This window comes from Hyla sarda, chromosome 3 (assembly GCF_029499605.1).
Source record: "Hyla sarda isolate aHylSar1 chromosome 3, aHylSar1.hap1, whole genome shotgun sequence".
NCBI lineage: Eukaryota > Metazoa > Chordata > Amphibia > Anura > Hylidae > Hyla > Hyla sarda.
In genome coordinates this window covers 389,383,383-389,399,899 of record NC_079191.1, presented here as the reverse complement: position 1 = coordinate 389,399,899, position 16,517 = coordinate 389,383,383, and the positions used below count along the sequence as shown (strand labels likewise).

The window sequence follows — 16,517 nt, the reverse complement described above, 5'->3', positions numbered from 1 at the left end:
ATCTCGTGAACCTATGAAGGTCTAGAAATAGATCAAATTTGTCCGGGTGTGATTTAGGGCAATATGATAGACCTTTCTGCAGCAAGGATATCTCTCCTTGGTTTAGTAGGTGGTCTGATAGGTTAAAGATTTTGATTGTTGATTCCTTTATAGACTCCTTTGCGAGTTCTGGTGTGATGAAAGGTTTACATTTTTTTTTGGGTGTTTTTCCACTGGGTGTTTCGGACCCCTCCTCGTGTTCCTCTCCTAGTTTTCTTTTTGTTGGTTTTCCAGGTTGGAAGTAATCCGTTATTTGCCGGGGCCGATCGTGACCCACCCCTAAAAAATGGGTGGATAGATTACTGTGGGTGGTTTTTGGGATTGTGGTGGTTGTTTCTGAAGGGCTGTGGATGTCTCCATGGTCGGTGCCTCCAGAGAGGTTGATAAGATCTCGCTCAGTGGTCTGGTTTTGGCGATTCGGTTGGTTCATCTGGTGTTTCTCCCTGAGTGAAGGAGGTAGGTGATCGTTTAGGTGGGCGGATTGGTGAATCTCAGCCGTGACAGTAAAGGTGTGTAGAGAGTCCCTTATCGTTTTTAGAAAAGGGACTAGGGCGTTTTCTCCTGTGGCAGAATTGTCTATCAGGACTGTATGTAAATCAGAGTTTGGTTCTGAAATGCTGGTGTCATGCACTGTTAGTGTTGATAGATCCAGGGGATTTTCCTTTAGTGGTGATGGGGACAGTTGTAGGATTGGTACGACATCCTCTATGTTGAACACCATATCTTCTTTCGGTTTGTCCTTCAGACGTTTTATGGAATGTCTGATGTCTTTCATGTGCTCATCCACTCGTGGGTGTGGGATCCCCGGGGTCTCTGGGTTGCGTGTTCCTTTGTTCGGCTGGGTGGGTAGAGAATTAATCGAGGTGGGAGTCATTGGTGGAGGGATGGTTCTAATGGTGTTTTGATTGATGGTGGGCTTTTGTGTAGTGTAAGTGTTGGGTTTTATGTTTTGGGTATTCTTGGTTATATAGGCGGAGTTCCACCAGGTGGCTGTTCTCCTCTTGTTGTGGGACAAGTATGCTCCTAATCTGGGGGACATCTATGCTGCCTAATCTGGGTGACATCTATGCTGCCTAATCTGGGGGATATCTATGCTGCCTAATCTGGGGGACAACTATGCTCCTAATCTGGGGGACATCTATGCTGCCTAATCTGGGGGACATCTATGCTGCCTAATCTGGGGGACAACTATTCTCCTAATCTGGGGGACATCTATGTTGCCTAATCTGGGGGACAAGTATACTCCTAATCTGGGGGACATCTATGCTGCCTAATCTGGGTGACATCTATGCTGCCTAATCTGGGGGACAACTATGCTCCTTATCTGGGGGACAACTATGCTCCTAATCTGGGGGACAACTAAGCTACTAATCTGGTGGACATCTATGCTGCCTCATCTGGGGGACAAGTATGCTCCTAATCTGGGGGACATCTATGCTGCCTACTCTGGGGGACAAGTATGCTCCTAATCTGGGGAACATCTATAATGCCTAATCTGGGTGACATCTATGCTGCCTAATCTGGGGGACAACTATGCTCCTAATCTGGGGTACATCTATGCTGCCTAATCTGGATGACATTGATGCTGCCTAATCTGGGAGACAACTATGCTCCATATCTGGGGGACAACTATGCTCCTAATCTGGGGGACAACTAAGCTCCTAATCTGGTGGACATCAATGCTGCCTAATCTGGGGAACAAGTATGCTCCTAATCTGGGGGACATCTATGCTGCCTACTCTGGGGGACAAGTATGCTCCTAATCTGGGGGACATGTATGCTGCCTAATCTGGGTGACATCTATGCTGCCAAATCTGGGGGACAACTATGCTCCTAATATGGGGAAAACTGATGCTTCTGTCCTTGGGCCCATAATTTTTTGAAGTTTAGCAGTAGCTAAATACATGCTTAATGCAAATGTCAACATTGATCTTTAAATGTAAGGGGTTATGAAACCCTCTTGGGTACTGCGAATGACTGCTCCAGGCTCATTATGTGTCTTTCACAAACTACTTGCCTCCCTGGTGCCTCAGGCCTTGGGCCTATAATTTTTTTAAGTTTAGCAGTAGCTAAATACATGCTTAATGCAAATGTAAACATTGATCTTTAAATGTAAGGGTTATGAAAACCTCTTGGGTACTGCAAATGCATGCTCCAGACTCATTCTGGGTCTTTCAGGAACTACTTGCCTCCCTGGTGCCTATGGCCTTGGGCCTTACATTTTTGGATGTTTAGCAGTTGCTAAATACATGCTTAATGCAAATTTCAACAATGATCGTTAAATTCTCGGCGCTCTGCCAGGGCCTTCTCCTAGCCCACCTAGGCCGATCCGAGGACCTCACTAACCAACTCACTAACTAATCCAATAGCTTATAACGACGGGCGGTGTGTACAAAGGGCAGGGACTTAATCAACGCCAGCTTATGACCCTCACTTACTGGTAATTCCTTGTTTTAAGGGTAAATAATTGCAATCCCAGATCCCTATCACGAACTGGTTTCAGCGTGCAACACGCACATGTCCTTGAAAGATAAAGACATGCAAATCCGTTCAGTGGAGCGCGGCTGCGGCCCCGGAAATCTGAGGGCATAACACACCTGGTATTGCTCGATCTCGCAATTGATCGTGCAAAGGTAGGGGGTTATTAAAGCCTCTTGGGTACTGCTGAGGCCTACTCCTGACCGCTCCTGGTGCAATGTATGGGGTAATTAAACACTCTTGAGTAGTGTTTTTTTATTTTTTATTTACTGATAATTTTATCTGTAATAAAATAGAATTTTCCAGAATGCTAACCGTTACACAACGGAACTCTTGTTGCGTGTGATTTTTTAATGAAAAAAATAAAATAAAATAAAATACGGACAGGGATTAACTCTGCTTCATCATTTTGGGCGAAAAAAGTCCTTTGGTGATCTGATCTTTTGGAGACAGATGCGCTTACACACATATTGAATTAGTTTTTGTAAAAAAAATTCAAACATTGTGTGGTTTATTATTTTTGAAGAGAATGTCTTTGGGTGGTCCACCGTCCTGCATTATAGAGTCTTGTGAACTGTTGGATATGCGCTTGTTCTTACACAAAGGTATTTCTTTAAAAAATTTCTAAAATGTTGTTGTTTTTTGGAGGGGATTGTGAAGCCCGGGTGTGTACTGGTGCATCAGCCAACTTCAGGCTGTGTTCTTCAGGCTATATATGGGTTCCTGATGCCGCAGAGGTGGGGCCTGGGTCTGGAAATTTCTCATTTTTGGATAGCGGGTGCTACCTATGAGAAATCTTTGTCAAAAATGTCATATATTGTGTTTTTTTTTTTTTGGGGGGGGGGGGGGGGATTGTGAAGCCCTGGTGTTTAGTGTACTAGTGCATCAGCCAACTCAACGCTGTGCCCTTCAGCCACTAAATGGTCTCCTCTTGCTGCCAACATGTCCACGCTGTGTCATTCAGCCACTATATGGTGTCCTTATGCTGCCAACACCTCCACACTGTGCCATTCAGCCACTATATGGTGTCCTCATGCTGCCAACACCTCCACGCTGTGCCATTCAGCCACTATATGGTGTCCTCATGCTGCCAACACCTCCACGCTATGTCATTCAGTCACTATATGGTCTCCTGACGCCACCACTAGGCTCTGTCATTGTGCTGCTGTGCGGCAGTGATTCTAAGAGCGATGACGGTAATCTGCATACTATTCTGAATAACAGTATTATTTCACTACCCCAGCACACTCCATATGCGTTTTAGGACACAGCAAAGTGTTCTATACCCATATAGAGGCTGTATGTAGGCTAGAAATAGCCTTTTTAAACATCGATTCGCCACGAATAAATTCGGATCGAAACAAACTTTTCGGGAAAATTCGGTGAATCGGTCGAATCGAATTTTTGAAAAGTTCGCTCATCCATATTCTCAATCATCATCTGCGAAGACTAGGTGATGTCAATCTCAAAGGTTTTAAATGCCCAGACTCATCTGACCTTGCTCCAACAATCAGCAACATGGGTTCTTCTAAGCAGTCGTCTAGATATCTGAAACTGAAAATAGTTGATGTTCACTAAGCTGGAGAAGATTATAATAAGATAGCAAAACGTTTTCAGATGTCAATATCCTCTGTTCGGAATGTAATTAAGAAATGGCAGTCATCAGGAACAGCGGAAGTTAAAGCAAGATCTGGAAGGCCAAGAAAAATATCAGACAGAACAGCTCGCAGGATTGTGAGAAAAACAATTTAAAACCAACGTTTGACTGCACAATCCCTCCAGAAAGATCTGGCAGACACTGGAGTTGTGGTACACTATTCCACTATAAAGAGATACTTGTACAAATATGGTCTTTAAGGAAGAGTCATTAGAAGAAAACATCTTCATTGTCTTCTATGTAGGCTAGAAAGAGCCTTTTTTTAATATTGCCGCGAACAAATTCGTATTGAAACAAACTTTTCGGGAAAATTCAGCGAATCGGCCGAATTGAATTTTTGAAAAGTTCGCTCATCTCTAGTTTGTGGGTCTGCAGGGCTCATTGTCCCACTAGTGCAAATCATATTTGGTGTAACAGAAGTGTCAATTTGAGAAAAAAATATACCTTTTTTGGCTGTGAAATTAAATCAGTCAGTTTACAAAACATTTGGGAGTTTTTGGGCCTGCAGGGCTCTGTGTCACACTAGTGCAAGTCATATTTGGTGTAACAGTAGTGTAAATTTGAAAAAAAATAAAATAAAAATTTTTTGGCTGTGAAATAACATCAGTCAGTTTACAAAGCACTTGGGAGTTTTTGGGCCTGCAGGGCTCATTGTCACACTAAAGCAAATCATATTTAGTGTAACAGTAGTATAAATTTGAAAAAAAAAATTTGGGGCTGTGAAATAAAATCAGTCAGTTTACACGTTATTCCAAACAATTTAGGAATGTTAGGTGATTTATGCCCTTTATGGATTAAAACCAGACTCTGCATCAACTATGTCATTTTCCATGCGACTTTTGCCATGGATCCCCCACCGGCACGCCACAGTCCAGGTGTTAGTCCCCTTGAAACAACTTTTCCATCACTATTGTGGCCAGAAAGAGTCCCTGTGGGTTTTAAAATTTGCCTGCCTATTGAAGTCTATGGCGGTTCGCCCGGTTCACACATTCGCGAACATTTGCGGAAATCCGCGCTCGCCGTTCGCTAACGGAAAATTTTATGTTTGCGACATCACTAATACACATATGAGGTATTTTCTTACTCGAGGGATATTGGTTACACATTTTAGGAAGATTTCTCTCCTCTTACCCCTTGTAAAAATTCAAAAACTGGGTCTACAAGAACATGCCAGTGTAAAAAATGAAGATTTTGAATTTTCTCCTTCACTTTTCTGCTATTCCTGTGAAACACCTAAATGGTTAACAAACCTTTTGAATTTCATTTTGAATACTTTGAGGGTTGAGGGGTGCAGTTTTTTAAAATGGGGTTATTAATGGGGTATTTCTAATAGGAAGGACCTTCAAATCCACTTCAAAACTAAACTGGTCCGTGAAAAGTTTCGATTTTTAAAATTTTGCGAAAAATTGGAAAATTGCTGCTATACTTTGAAGCTCTTTGATGTCTTCCAAAAGTAAAAGCACGTCAACTTTATAATGCCAGCATAAAGAAGACATATTGTGTATGCAAATTAATATGTACCGTAATTTATTTGGAATATCCATTTTATTTATAAGCAGAGAGCTTCAAAGTAAAAAAAAAATCGAAATTTTTGGAATTTTTCACCAAGAAATGATGCAAGTATCGACAAAATATTACCACAAACATAAAGTAGAATATGTCAGGAAAAAACTATCTCAGAATCAGAATGAAAAGTAAAAGCATCCCAGAGTTATTAATGCTTAAAGTGACAATGGTCAGATGTACAAAAAATGGCCGGGTCCTACAGTGAAAATTGGCTGGGTCCTTAAGGGGTTAAAGGGGTGCTCCAGTGGAAAACTTTTTTTTTAAATCAACTGGTGCGAGAAAGTTAAACTGATTTGTAATTTACTTCTTTTAAAAATCAGTGGGAGTACCCCTTTAAAGGGAACTTGTCGGTTGTTTCAGGCCAGGCAGCCCCGACCGCAGGCTGCATAAAACAACCACAGGTTTCCTCACTAAAAGACAATGATTTACTTGTTGTGTCCGAGAAACTATAGTATTAAAAAATCTTTGTGAATGTGGTACACAGCCAAGGTGGGGGCTCTATATAGCTGCTCTCTGTCTTGCTTGGCTGACACGTCTCTCCCTATGTGTGTATAGGGCAGTGTTTCCCAACCAGTTTGCAGAACTACAACTCCCAGCATGCCCAGACAGCCAAAGGCTGTCCGGGAATGCTGGGAGTTGTAGTTCTGCTACAGCTGAAGGTACCCTGGTTTGGAAACACTGGTGAAGTGAGAGCTGCCTTATTGGCTGTATACCTGCCACTCATAGTGATGGTGTCACTGCCTGTTTCATGCTTCCCCTTTAATATGTTTTAAAAGTAAGAGTATACTATTAACCTTTATAATGCATTTGTTTTTTATCAGTGCTTGAAGCTCTTAAACTCCAACTGGGTGTTTTGGATGGAAAAGTCACGAAATTGCAGTCCAACCTGGTATCGCTGAGGAAAGGTTAGTAAGAAATGTAGATTCTTGTTTTCTTAGGAACAATTCTATAAACAGTAAGGGTATGTTCACATGGCGGAATTTGTGCGGAATGTCCACACGGAATATTCCACAAGGACATTCCCCTGCAGCAGAGCCGCATCAATTTCAATGGGTTTCTGCTGTACTGTACACGGCAGAATTTCTGCACCAAAAGTTTCTGCCGTGAAAATACCCATTCCAGGGTCCACAGAAAGAATAGACTTGTTTTTTCTTTTTGCAGATTTCGCTTGGTAATTCATTGCCATCTATGAGACGGAGCATTTCCAAGCAGTCCTAGCGCCTGACGGATTATTCAAATGTTTTCCGTGGGGACATTCTACATATTTTACGCCATGTGAACATAGCAATAAATGGGTACTCCTGAGGAAAATATATCTTTTTTTTTTATCAACTGGCTCCGGAGAGTTAAACAGATTGTAAATGACTTCCATTAAAAAAATCTTAATCCTTCCAGTACTTACCAGCCGCTGTATACTACAGAGGGAGTTGTGGTGATCTTTTCTATCTAACCACAGGGTTCTCTGCTGACACCTCTGTCCATGTCAGGAACTATGCAAGAAAGGTTTGCTATGGGGATCTGCTCCTGCTCTGGACGATTCCTGACATGGACAGAGGTGTCAGCAGAAAGCACTGTAGTCAGACAGAAAAGAAAATCAAAATGAAAAGAACTTCCTCTGTAGTATACAGCATTTGAAAAGTACTGGAAGGATAAAGATTTTTTTTTAAATAGAAGTCATTTACAAATCTGTTTAACTTTCTAACACCAGTTGAATTAAAAAAAAAAAAGTTTTCCACCGGAGTACCCCTTAACGACGCATGACGTATATTTATGTCCTGCGCTGGCTCCAGCGATATAATGCAGGGTGACCCCGCGTCATATCAGTTCGGTCATGGGACCCGCGGCTAATACCGGACATCACCAATCTCGGTGTCTGAAGTGAAACCTTCCCAGCAGCTCAGTGGTGCTGTTTGGTACCACCGTGGTGAAATCCCGGCGCCCCGAACAGCGTGCAGGACGCGAGGAGGATCCCTACATGGCTCCTCATTGTCCGATCGCCGAATGACTGCTCCGTACCCGAGATCCAGACAGGAGCAGTCGAGCAGCAATAACACTGATCAATGCCATGCTATTGCATGGCAGTGATCAGTGTAGGAAATCAGTGTATGCAATGTTATAGTCTCCTAAGTGAAAATAAAGTGTCAATAAATGTGATTTAACCCCTTCCCTAATAAAAGTCTGAATCACCCCCTTTTCCCATAGAAAAAAACTATGTAAATAAAAATATAAACATATGTGCTATCACCGCGTGCGTAAATATCTGAAATGTAAAAATATATAGTTAATTAAGCCACACGGTCAATGGCGTACACGTAAAACAAATTCCATAGTACAAAATAGAATATTTTGGTCACTTTTTATACCATAAAAAAAATTATAAAAAAAGATCAAAAAGTCTGATCAAAACAAAAATGGTACTGATAAAAACTTCAGATCACGGCGCAAAAAATGAGCCCTTATACATCCCTATGTGCCGAATAATAAAAAAGTAATAGGGGTCAGAATAGGACATTTTTAAACGTATACATTTTCATGCATGTACTTATGACAAAATCAAACCTATATAAGTAGGGTATCATCTTAATTAGAGATGAGCGAACTTACAGTAAATTCGATTCGTCACGAACTTCTCGGCTCGGCAGTATATGACTTTTCCTGCGTAAATTAGTTCAGCTTTCAGGTGCTCCGGTGGACTGGAAAAGGTGGATACTTTCCTAGGAAAGAGTCTCTTAGGACTGTATTCACCTTTTCCAGCCCACTGGAGCACCTGAAGGCTGAACTAATTTATGCAGGAAAAGTCATCAACTGCCGAGCTGAGAAGTTTGTGACGAATCAAATTTACTGTAATTTCGCTCATCTCTAATTTTAATCATATGGACCTACAGAATGTTACGCTGAGCCCTCCGGGTCCCCGCTCCTCCCCGAAGCGCTCGCAGCGTTCTTTAATTCGCAGCGCTCCGGTCAGACCTGCTGACCGGGTGCGCTGCGATATTGCTCCCAGCCGGGATGCGATTCGCGATGCGGGACGCGCCCGCTCGCGATGCGCATCTCGGTCCCCGTACCTGACCCGTTCCCCGTCTGTGTTGTCCCTGTGCGCGCGGCCCCGCTCCTTAGGGCGCGCGCGCGCCGGGTCTCTGAGATTTAAAGGGCCAGTGCACCAATGATGGTGCCTGGCCCAATCTTCCTGATTAGTTTCCACCTGTGCACTCCCTACTTATACCTCACTTCCCCTGCACTCCCTTGGCGGATCTTGTTGCCCTTGTGCCAGAGAAAGCCTTTCCTTGAGTGTTCCTAGCCTGTGTTCCAGACCTCCTGCCGTTGCCCCTGACTACGATCCTTGCTGCCTGCCCTGACCTTCTGCTACGTCCGACCTTGCTCTTGCCTTATCCCTTGTACCATGCCTATCTCAGCAGTCAGAGAGGTTGTGCCGTTGCCGGTGGATACGACCTGGTTGCTACCGCCGCTGCAAGACCATCCCGCTTTGCGGCGGGCTCTGGTGAAAACCAGTAGCTACTTAGAACCAGTCCACTGACACGGTCCACGCCAATCCCTCTCTGACACAGAGGATCCACCTCCAGCCTGCTGAATCGTGACAGTAGATCCGGCCATGGATTCCGCTGAGGTGCCGCTGTCAAGTCTTGCCGACATTTCCACGGTGATTGCCCAGCAATCCCTAATGATCACCCAACGAAATCACCAGCTGTCATACTTGACCACCGTGACACAGCAACTTCAGTCACAGATACAGCAGCTGCTGCCGCAGATACAGCAACTTCAGTCACAGACACAGCAGCTGCAACAGCAACAACCATCTCCTCCGCCGGCTCCTGCAACTCCTCCGCAGCGACCGGCCGCTCCTAACCTCCGCTTGTCCCTGCCGGACAAATTTGATGGGAACTCTAGACTCTGCCGTGGTCTCCTGCCTGGGAAGGCCCTGCCATGTGCCCCACCGCTCGGAGCACCTCTCTCACAATATCCTTTGCAATCCACCCCTGTGCCTCCCGCCGAGGAGGCTATGCAAGTGGATCGGTCTCGCCTGACCCCTGAAGAGAGGACTCGCCGCAAAAAGAAATAATTACTTCTATACTGCACTGTGCGTTACCGCACAGAATCCCTGCTCTTGAGCATGGAACTTTTTGTTTTGCCCAAATGCTCCTCTGAAGTCCTCCTCGGTCTGCCATGGCTCCAACGCCACTCCTCTACCCTTGTCTGGACCACCGGGGAGATCAAGAGCTGGGGTGCTTCTTGTCACAGAAAATGCCTCACGTCTGCTCCCAGTCCCGTCAGTCAAACCTCTGTGTCTCCCCCTTTACCTGGTCTCCCCAAGGCCTATCTGGACTATGCTGTGTCTCCTCCTCACAGCCCCCATCCTGTTAACTCTCTGCCCCGTGCCAAGCTTGACCCTCTTCCCTCCCTCCCCACCCCCACGCCTTCTTGTGTGCCCGCTGTTCATGTGGTTTCGCGGGGCTTCGCCACCATCTGGAAAAAGACTCTAAAATCCCTCATACTAGCCTCATCCTGGGTGAAGAAGCTTGCCAAAGAAAAAAGAAGAACTCCTCCTGTTTTTGTGTGGCTCTCCACCAAGTATATCCGCTTCCGTGTCCCCAGTTTTAATCTGGGACCACGTTATCTTGGACCCTTTGTAGATGAGTGCTCAGAGGAGAGATCTTGGGAACCTGAGGACAACATCCTGGACAAAAGTCTTATCCTCAGGTTCTCAGGCTCCAAGAAGAGGGGGAGACCCAAGGGGGGGGGGTACTGTTACGCTGAGCGCTCCGGGTCCCCGCTCCTCCCCGAAGCGCTCGCAGCGTTCTTTAATTCGCAGCGCTCCGGTCAGACCTGCTGACCGGGTGCGCTGCGATATTGCTCCCAGCCGGGATGCGATTCGCGATGCGGGACGCGCCCGCTCGCGATGCGCATCTCGGTCCCCGTACCTGACCCGTTCCCCGTCTGTGTTGTCCCTGTGCGCGCGGCCCCGCTCCTTAGGGCGCGCCGGGTCTCTGAGATTTAAAGGGCCAGTGCACCAATGATGGTGCCTGGCCCAATCTTCCTGATTAGTTTCCACCTGTGCACTCCCTACTTATACCTCACTTCCCCTGCACTCCCTTGGCGGATCTTGTTGCCCTTGTGCCAGAGAAAGCCTTTCCTTGAGTGTTCCTAGCCTGTGTTCCAGACCTCCTGCCGTTGCCCCTGACTACGATCCTTGCTGCCTGCCCTGACCTTCTGCTACGTCCGACCTTGCTCTTGCCTTATCCCTTGTACCATGCCTATCTCAGCAGTCAGAGAGGTTGTGCCGTTGCCGGTGGATACGACCTGGTTGCTACCGCCGCTGCAAGACCATCCCGCTTTGTTCTGTACAGTACTCACCTCCGCTCGGCACTGGTCCGGTGCTGCAGGGCTGTCCGGAGAGGAGGTGGTCCGGTGGGACAGTGGTTCCGGGCTGCTATCTTCACCGGGGAGGCCTCTTCTAAGCGCTTCGGGCCCGGCCCCAGAATAGTCACGTTTCCTTGACAACGACGCAGAGATACGTTCATTGCCAACGTACTTCTGCGTCATTGTCAAGGCAACGCCTCTATTCCGGGCCGGAAGCGCGGAGAAGAGGCGCCCCCGGTGAAGATAGCAGCCCGGAACCACTGTCCCACCGGACGACCTCCTCTCCGGACAGCCCTGCAGGACCGGACCAGCGCCGAGCGGAGGTGAGTACTGTACAGAACTAAAGGGGGGTGAGAGGGGGCTGGATGATGTCGAAGGCCGCAGTGGTCTTCAACCTGCGGACCTCCGGAGGTTTCAAAACTACAACTCCCAGCAAGCCCGGACAGCCGATGGCTGCCCGGGCTTGCTGGGAGTTGTAGTTTTGAAACCTCTGGAGGTCCGCAGGTTGAAGACCACTGAGGGCGGATGATGAGAAGAGGATGATGAAGGGGGGGGTGTGGGATGATGACAAGAGTATGATGAAGGAGGGGTGTGGGATGATGAAGGGGGGTGGGGATGATGAAGGGGGGTGTGTGGGATGATGACAAGGGGATGATGAAGGGGGGTGGGGATGATGACAAGGGGATGATGAAGGGGGGATGTGTGGGATGATGACAAGGGGATGATGAAGGGGGGATGTGTGGGATGATGACAAGGGGATGATGAAGGGGGGATGTGTGGGATGATGACAAGGGGATGATGAAGGGGGGATGTGTGGGATGATGACAAGGGGATGATGAAGGGGGGATGTGTGGGATGATGACAAGGGGATGATGAAGGGGGGATGTGTGGGATGATGACAAGGGGATGATGACAGGTGATGATGATGACAGGCGGTGATGATGATGAGGATGTTAATGACGGGTCTGGATGATGACAGGGGGGGGGTGATGTATTTCCCACCCTAGGCTTATACTCGAGTCAATAACTTTTCCTGGGATTTTGGGTTGAAATTAGGGGTCTCGGCTTATACTCGGGTCGGCTTATACTCGAGTATATACGGTAGAATTGGTGGCACAAAAAATAAGCCATCATGAGGACTTTTAGGTGGAAAATTGAAAGGGTTATAATTTTGAAAAAGTAAGGAGGAAAAAATAAAATGCATAAGCTGAAAAACGCTTAGTCCTTAAGGGATTAAGGATCTGTTCTCATGTAGCAGCTTCTCATTGTCTTCAATGGGATTCTGCTGCACTGTGCACACTGCTGAAATTCTGGACTCCACCCAGAGAAATTTGGGGGGGGGGGACATTCCATCTGCAGTAATCGCTACCATCATGAATCAGTGCCATTACCGTGTGGACAGGTGACGTCACCACTGATGGCAATGAAGTTCTGTACTGTATTCCGGTAAAAGGATGAATATTTTCATTCTTTTGGTGAATTACTGTACGGAACTGCGCTGTCATCAATAACCACAGCACACGTCAGCACGATCATAGCGCCAAATTATTACACTGGCATCTGCTACACATTGAAAATTCACCCCCAATTTCCAATATTTTGTAAGGTGCAAGAGGCCTTAAAGGGGTACTCCGGTGGTCAACAAGTTTTTCCGTTTTTGACTCACCCTATTTGTTTCATTTCTATTCTTGTTGTTTGGTCAACTCTATTTCTGTTCTTTGTTGTCTTTTTATCCCCCCACTTAGTTTTTCTATCTTTGCTTCTATATCCTGTTTCTTGCTGTGCTGAAAACTACAAATCCCAGCATGCCACATGCTTTGCTGGTTTGGGGCGGCTCCTTTTTTTTGTTTGTTTGTACCGCCCTTTACCCACCCTACTATTTTCCAGGGTCGGCCCCCTTATACACAGCACACTAATGAAATCAGCCTTGGTTGGGATACACTGGCATACACACACAAAAGGGACTACAACTCCCAGGATGTGTCACTCAGGAGTCTTCAGTATAACACCAGAATGCTGCCTCTGTAGTCTCCTGGGGGTTGTAGTTCACCACACCTCTGTAGGGCATACACCAGTGTTTCCAAACCAGGGTGCCTCCAGGTGATGCAAAACTACTACTACCAGCATGCCTGGACAGCCAAACATTGTCCGGGCATGCTGGGAGTTGTAGTTTTGATACAGCTGAAGACACCCTTGTTGGGAAACAATGCACCTTGTTTGTAATATACTGAATTGGCTAGAACAGTGTTTCCCAATCAGTGTGCCTCCAGCTGTTGCAAAACTACAACTCCCAGCATGCCCAAAGGCTGTCAGGGCATGCTGGGAGTTGTAGTTTTACAACAGCTGGAGGCACATTGGTTGGGAAACACTGGTGTAACATGATGTGTATGCTGAATAGGCTAGAACAGTGTTTCCCAACCAGTGTGCCTCCAGCTGTTGCAAATATACAACTACCAGTCTACAACTACCAACTACAAATCTACAACTACCCAAAGTCTGTCAGGGCATGCTTGGAGTTGTAGTTTTGCAACAGCTGGAGGCACCCTGGTTTGGAAACACTAGCATACACACACACATAACAGGGACTACAACTCCCAGCATGTGTCATTCAAGAGTCCTCCCCCCTCACTAGGGTTGCCACCTTTCCCTCAGAATAATACCGGTCGTGGGTGTGGCTATGTGGGGGTGGAGCTAAAAGGGGGAGTGGCCTGATTGCACAGAGGACGAGGGATCAGGGGTTTAAGAAATGGCATGGGGGATGGGAGGGGGGTAAAGGAATAGTATGGGGGATGGGATGGATACAATATATATATATATATATATATGCGGGGGGAACTTTCCTATATCGCACAAAAAATTTACATTTAGAGAATAAAACTTACAATTGTAAATAACATTTATTTAACAGGCAATTAATTTAAGGGGTTACCCAGCAAATACAAATATAATATAAATACATTTGACAACCTCACCAAATAGTGCAAATGCAAACATTGTAACAGCTCCTCTGTATACACACTACCAACAACAAAAAATAGGATGAAAAAATCATCAAAACCAAATTGATACCGATAAAGCCCTCATATAGCTCTGTAGGTGGAAAACTGAAAATGTTGTACTGAATAAAACCACTATACACAGACCAGTATACTATAAAGGATCTGTACACAATATAAGTGATTATATACAGGACCATATGGCGGTAGATATCATCTGTACACAGGATGTATATACCATATAAGTGATTACAGTTACATTTTGGGACTCACAATTACGTCTTTTCTGATCAGCAGCGTCCTCTTTCCTTTTCTTCTCCGTTCGGATCAGACCGCCATGTGGATCTCTTAACATCTGCAGGAAAAACATGTCAGACTCTGCATATATTCAGTGTCCTCCCCTCCTCTACACAATCTTCCTATCTATAGGCCCACAAACTGTAAAGTCCTCCTTGGTGTCCTGCACAGTAAAAGGGCAGGTAGGTAGGTAGCCCGGTAAATAGATAACCAGGTAGGTAGATCAGGAGGCCGGATATGTAGGTAGGTGACAAGCCAGGTAGGTAGGGGGCTAGCTAGGTAGTTCGGCAGCCATGTATGAAGGCCAGGTACATAGTTAGATAGCCTGGTATGTAGGTAAGTAGTTAGGCATCCAGGTATAAGTTAGGTAGCCCCCCCAATAAGTATAGGCAGTTACACCCCCTCCCCCGTTCCCTATAGGCAGAGTCACCCCCTCTCTTCCCCATAGGTATAGGCAGAGTCACCCCCTCTCTTCCCCATAGGTATAGGCAGTTACCTCCCCCCCTCTTCCCCATAATTATAGTCAGTTACCTCCCCCCCTCTTCCCCATAGGTATAGGCAGTTACCTCTCCCCCTCTTCCCCATAGGTATAGGCAGCTACCCCCTCTCTCTTCCCCATAGGTATAGGCAGTTACCTCCCCCCCTCTTCCCCATAGGTATAGGCAGTTACCTCTCCCCCTCTTCCCCATAGTTATAGGCAGTTACCCCTCCTCTCTTCCCCATAGGTATAGGCAGTTATCCCCCCCCCTCTTCCCCATAGGTATAGGCAGTTACCCCCCCCCCTCTCTTCCCCATAGGTATAGGCAGTTACCCCCCCCTCTCTTCCCCATAGGTAAAGGCAGTTACCCACCCACCCCTCTCTCTTCCCCATAGGTATAGGCAGTTACCCCCCCTTCTTTCTTCCCCATAGGTATAGGCAGTTACCCCCCCTCTCTCTGCCCCATAGGTATAGGCAGTTACCAACCCCCTCTCTCTTCCCCATAGGTATAGGCAGTTACCCCCCCCTCTCTCTTCCCCATAGGTATAGGCAGTTACCCCCCCCTCTCTTCTCCATAGGTATAGGCAGTTACCCCCCTCTCTCTTCCCCATAGGTATAGGCAGTTACCCCCCCTCTCTCTTCCCCATAGGTATAGGCAGTTACCCCCCCCCTCTCTCTTCCCCATAGGTATAGGCAGTTACCCCCCCCCTCTCTTCCCCATAGGTATAGGCAGTTACCCCCCCCCCTCTCTCTTCCCCATAGGTATAGGCAGTTACCCCCCTTCTCTTCCCCATAGGTATAGTAAGTCACCCCCCTTCCCCCCTCTTCCCCATGGAATTGGGGTGGGGGGGGTTGCCACAGGGGAATTGGGGTGGGTGGGGTGGAATTCAGAGACACACAAACACTGACTGACAGACACAGACACACAAACACTGACACACACATAGTAACAGACACACACAGACACACTTACCTACTACACAGCACCTCTCCAGTCTCCTCGCAGTCTCGGGCCGGCGAGTGACGTGACGTCCTGCGCGGGTCTGCAGCTTGACGTCACTTCCGCAACGTCCCTCCGCAGATCCAGCCGCCCGGCCACACAGCATTGCACAGTGCCAGGTAAGGTTTTAGACTGGGACATCCTCAGAGTCAGACAGGGTGCTGTGCTGAGCGGCATGGTGCAGGCGTGCGGCCCGCACCCCCGCTCAGCGGCGCCGCTTTTTTTAGGTTAGTGTGTGATGACAGTGAATGAAAAATACCATTGCATGGCCGTTATTTTTCATCCAAAGTTACCGGCACAGCCCGGAATCTGAACGAAAATACCGGCTGTGCCGGTAAAATACCGGTAGGGTGGCAACCCTACCCCTCCCCCTTCACATATAGAGATCCAGTATGTGATTTATTCCCCTGCAGTCCATACAACCCCAGCCCGTTCACCTTGTCATCCTCCCCTTCAGATAACACACATATCTTCTCTGTGTTCCTTCTCCTGCGCAGACCTGCGTCTTCAGAAGCAGTTCAGGGGGAGGGGAGGTGAGGAGCTGTGTACTATAGCTTCTCATGCAGGAGGGAGATGAGGGGGCATGGTTATTTCTCTTATGCAGACAGAGAGAAAAAAAACAAACCCTGACGT

General features: G+C 46.9%; 1 protein-coding gene across 1 annotated transcript in view; it reads left to right on the top strand.

The window, feature by feature from the left end:
- The window catches only part of LOC130362864 (pulmonary surfactant-associated protein D-like), a 56,809-nt gene that overhangs the window by 15,535 nt on the left and 24,757 nt on the right, over positions 1-16,517 (top strand). Inside the window, exon 3 of the mRNA XM_056567959.1 lies at positions 6,562-6,645. Within this exon, the coding sequence (XP_056423934.1) occupies positions 6,562-6,645 (84 nt within the window). The remainder of the gene's footprint in view (positions 1-6,561; positions 6,646-16,517) is intronic.